This window comes from Cyclopterus lumpus, chromosome 9 (assembly GCF_009769545.1).
Source record: "Cyclopterus lumpus isolate fCycLum1 chromosome 9, fCycLum1.pri, whole genome shotgun sequence".
Classification (NCBI taxonomy): Eukaryota; Metazoa; Chordata; class Actinopteri; order Perciformes; family Cyclopteridae; genus Cyclopterus; species Cyclopterus lumpus.
In genome coordinates this window covers 27,292,347-27,297,021 of record NC_046974.1, presented here as the reverse complement: position 1 = coordinate 27,297,021, position 4,675 = coordinate 27,292,347, and the positions used below count along the sequence as shown (strand labels likewise).

The following is a 4,675-nucleotide window of genomic DNA, read 5'->3' as shown; positions in this document are numbered from 1 at the left end:
AAATCAACACGCAAACACTTCATTTAATTGATGTGTCGGTCAATGGCATCATATAGAGCCAATGTAACGTGTGTGCTTTATTATAATGGGAGTACCAAAGGGGGCGGGGGGGTTATGTTATGAAACGCATTCGTATTTGAAAGAGATAATTCAACCGGAGCATATGTTTAGCATATAAACCATTACACGGGTTGGTGGTGTTATCAGTACAGATGTACAGCACTGCGGGGTGTCTTATTCTGAAGTCGTTCCCTGTCCGCCGGGTGTAACGCCGTGTTCTCCCCAGCAGAGGGCGCCGTAACCCGGTAAATCGCCTCCGGAATCCACCGGCGCTGTTGCTCCAGTCGGAAGTGCCGCTGTGAGCCTCCGTGTTTCGTGAGGGCTCGGTGGACACGTATGGACCGGCGCGTGGAGCGCAATGGGTGAGCTATACCGAAGTGTTCTTCTAGCCGGAGCGACGGGGGAACAGCGGGTCGGTGGGTCGTTACCGGCGGAGGGAGGAGCCGCAGCAACAGGGGAACAGCGGGTCGGTGGGTCGTTACCGGCGGAGGGAGGTCGACCGGCACGCTGATACCGAGAAGCGGAGCGGAAAATAAACCGGCGAATAGAAATAGCGTCGTCTTGATTTAAGCCGTGAGAGGAGCCCGCGTGACGTCACTGGCACCGGAATACCGGACTGAACCGCCACACCGACGACCGCTTCAGAGCCCCCCCCCCCGTTAACGAGCATTACGTTGCGTAACCGCGTCCTAATTGTTACCAGTCTACTCTGTAAATATGTATTTAACACAGGCCACATTGTTCATACTTTACATTTACAAAACTCATTTACACCCCAGCTGATTCACATTAAAACAACTCTCTGTTTGTGTCTGGAGGTTTTACATTTGAATATACAAATGAGTCATTAGTTTATCAAATATGTGCTCCTTTGCGTCCAGAGAAGCCAGGTTCAAATGCAACAACAATGTTTTCAAAGTAGGATGTTGAATATCTCTTTGTATCACTCCATGAATGAGAAGAACTGTCAACAGCCATAAAGAAATATCAATATTTTCCATGTTTTTAGTATTACCATTGTTAATAACTCAGGCTATGACATAATGATATATGAACAGACCCCTCTGTAGAAACCTTCACCATATATAGAGGAATACAAGTGTAACTAATCAAACTAAAACAGCCTTTGTGTCACGAAAATGTGTAAATATGCAAATGAGGCGTTATGTAATGGCATCTTGGTGAATTTAGGATAAATCTACAGACACACACAAATAGACAAAGTATTAAAATAAACACCTACACTTGTATTTTGGATGTGGCCTGCTTGAAATATATATTTATATACATGTCTATTTTGGTTAATGTTGAGAGCACGATTATTTAACACAAATACTTTATGCATTCATTAAATGTTTTTTATTGTCTTTTTATTAGTGTATGTTCTTAAACTTAAGATAGAATTCAAATGAAAAACAAATACAAATAGATGAAAAATAAATATACAAAAGTTTTAGAACACCCCCATTTTTCATTGAAATGTAATCAGTTCAAGTCCAGTGAATAACCTGAAATGGTACAAAGGTAAGCGGCAAACAAAAAGGTTTAGGTTACCAAAAACTGAAAAATAATGTAATTAACTAATTAAAAAGACAGACAGACAGACCATTATAACCCTTAAAAGTGTGGGTCTTTCCTTTAGAGACATTGCAAAGAAAAGAGTACAGTTTCCTACACCATCAAAAGGCATTTGGAAACTGACAGGAGGAGGTCTGGCAGACCCAACGCCACAACAGACTCAAGAGTCGACAGCTTCACACCGGTCCAAGTAAGCAAGTCTCCGTCTCAACTGAAGAGAAGACTTGGAGCTGCAGTTTGAAAGGTCGAGTGGCAGTAAGACCGCCATCGCCAAGATGGCAAAATAAGAAAAAGAGGCACCGCCAGTGGACCACTGAAGACTGGAAGGTCTTATGGACCGAAGAATCTTGGATTCATCACGCAGGGTTTTTGTACGCCGTCGAGTGGGCGAAGGATGGTTCCTGGGTGTGTTACACCAACTGTAAAACATGGAGGAGGAAGCGTGAGGGTCTGGGGCTCTTTTGCTGGATCCAGAGTCGGCACCAGACCGGCACCCTGAACCATGCAATACCCTCTGGTATACGCCAAGTTGGTCAGGGGTTCGTCCTACAGCAGGAGAATGACCCAAAACAGACCTCCAGGGTATGTCACAACTACCTTCGAAGAAAAGAACAAGACGGTAGGCTTCACATCCCGGGATGGCCAGCACAGTCTCCGGACTTACAGCCCGTGGAGCTGGTTTAGGGTGAAAGCAAAGCAACCTTCAAGTGCAACACGTTGTTGGCAACTTCAGCAACGGTGTTGAAGAACTTTCCATTGTAGACAGAATGCCACGAGTGTGTTCGGCTGTTATATCTGCAAAAAGTGGCGACTTTGAGTACAAAATTTAGATTACATTTGGTTAACCAAAACAATGATTTTTTTTTAAATCTCCAATTGTTTATTATCTATGCTTTAATTTCAGAGTACATTGAGAAATTAAACTGTGTACATTTCAATAAAAACTGGAGAAATGGAGGTGTTCTAAAACTTTTGACCGGTAGATTAATATTATAATATTTAATACATTCAAATAAATTAAATGAGATCAGCTATGTTGTAACGTCAGTGCACTTCGACAACCCACTGAAAGGTACTAAACATAAATATTCATAATATAAAGTCATATGTACATTAGACCATACAAATTAGATAAAATATGTTGTTGTTGAACGCCACAACCGACTGAAAACTCCCAAACGTGTTCAACATTTTTTCTCAACACGTTCCAAAATGCCCTGTTTTTATGCGCTGGATTTCTAACTCAAGACCAAACGAGAGCGTTTCAGAGCTGAAAGTTGCACAATGATTTTATCTAAACCTTTCTTGCTTTCATAATTGTTAGACACTAAAAATCGTGATTGAGAATACAATTTGACTGACACCCAGCAGCCCTGATGGCCTGCAGGCTCCGTGTGGCCTTCAGGCTCCGTGTGGCCTTCAGGCTCCGTGTGGCCTTTAGTTCCCAAACCTGTTTTCTGCAGGTTCCCCCCGTTTTGTAGACGCAAATATCTTCTGAATAAAAAATTCTGTTTCATCTCAAATTCTAATCTTCAGTGTCTCGAGTCACAGCAGGCTGCCCGTCTGATGCATGAGTGTATGTCTCCCCCCCCCCCCCCTCCTCTCCACCTCCCCAACAGAGACCCGCAGTAATGCCACAGCCCAGATTGATGCTGGTGGTGACGGGAGATGACTTTGGCTACTGCCCCAGGAGGAACCAGGGCATCGTGGACTGCTTCCAGGCTGGAGGCATTTCCAACGTTTCGCTGCTGGTTAACGCCTGCGCTGCCAAAGAGGCGGCAGACCTGGCGAAAAGGTGGCCGACAAATATGAACAAATAATGTACCTGGCCCTGTGAACGTCGGTCGTTTGGTGTTGGATCTGCCTTTACCCCCCCTCACATAACATCACCTCGAGCTCAGCTCCAAATACACTTGAAAGCAGTTCATATTTAGGAATGCAATCAATTACTTAAACGGTCGATTAGAGCCGGTCTGACACCAGGATCTGAGACTAGCGACAGGTAAATCTGGGTACCTGCCGCAGACTTGCAAGAGTCGGTATCTTTGTCGTTTAATCTGGCGATTTATTTTCTCGATTAATCAATTAATTGTTAGCTCTATAAAACGTCGAGCAGTGTTTCCCAAAGACCAAGATGGCGTCTTTTTTTGTCCATAACTCAAAGATATTTACATCAGTTACAGAAAAAAGCCTCGATGAATTGAACTTGTCGGACATGTTCAGTCAACCTTGCATGGTGTGACGGAGGTCTTCTCTCTCCGTGTCAGGCACAGCATCCCCATCGGCCTCCACGCCAACCTGTCCGAGGGCCTTCCGGTGTGTCAGCCGGCCTTCACGCTGACGAACCAGCACGGCTTCCTCCGCGGGAAGACGGGCTTCCGTCAGGCCCTGGAGGGAGGTCAGCTCAGCATGAAGCAGGTACGCCGATACGAAGCCCAGTGTGTGATCATCTAGTCACAGATCGCTATAGACCTGTTGCTTGTTAAGATGTACATGCTGCAGCAGGGTTGAGGTCACAACGTGTGTTAATGCTCATGTTTTGTTCACACAAAACAGTGAATTCAACAGATCGTTTTGGAGCCAATGTCAAGTGTTAGCTTGAGGCAAGACAGAAGGAAAGACCGGAAGCAGACACAAATCACCTCAGCTGTATCGTCTCTGTCCTCTGGGTTCCAGAGTCCACATCGTGGACATTTGAGATGATTAACTGCTCTTATATCTGCTAAGCGTCTCACAGGAAATGTTTTGCTAATAGCTTAGCTTAGCCTTCTGCTAACCTCCTCAGCCGTAACGGCTGCTGCACCACATGCCCCCCTCCCATCCCCACGCTAGGTTTATTTTCTGCAACCAGTGTAGCATGCCTAGCTAACTAGCAGACGGCTGGCTACTTAGCTAGCTGGCTAATGTCACCTCGATGCAACACTGTTTACTGAAAATGATCAGAACAAAGTTGCCGACAGCAATGTGAAGTTTGACTCACTTAGCGGCTGGCTAGTTAGCCAGCTACCTTGCTAATTCCATGATGCTTCCTTGCTAC

The 4,675-nt window shown here is 45.1% G+C and overlaps 1 protein-coding gene across 2 annotated transcripts in view; it reads left to right on the top strand.

The window, feature by feature from the left end:
• Positions 1-292: 292 nt before the first annotated feature.
• Positions 293-4,675, top strand: part of ydjc (YdjC chitooligosaccharide deacetylase homolog) — an 8,835-nt gene continuing 4,452 nt past the window's right edge. Inside the window, exons 1-3 of one of the 2 annotated variants that reach the window (XM_034542261.1) lie at positions 295-422; positions 3,258-3,433; positions 3,906-4,056. In XM_034542261.1, the coding sequence (XP_034398152.1) occupies positions 3,270-3,433; positions 3,906-4,056 (315 nt within the window). In that variant the 5' untranslated portion in view covers positions 295-422; positions 3,258-3,269. Of the gene's footprint in view, positions 423-3,257; positions 3,434-3,905; positions 4,057-4,675 lie in introns of both variants that reach the window. The other variant, XM_034542262.1, reaches the window with a different exon arrangement.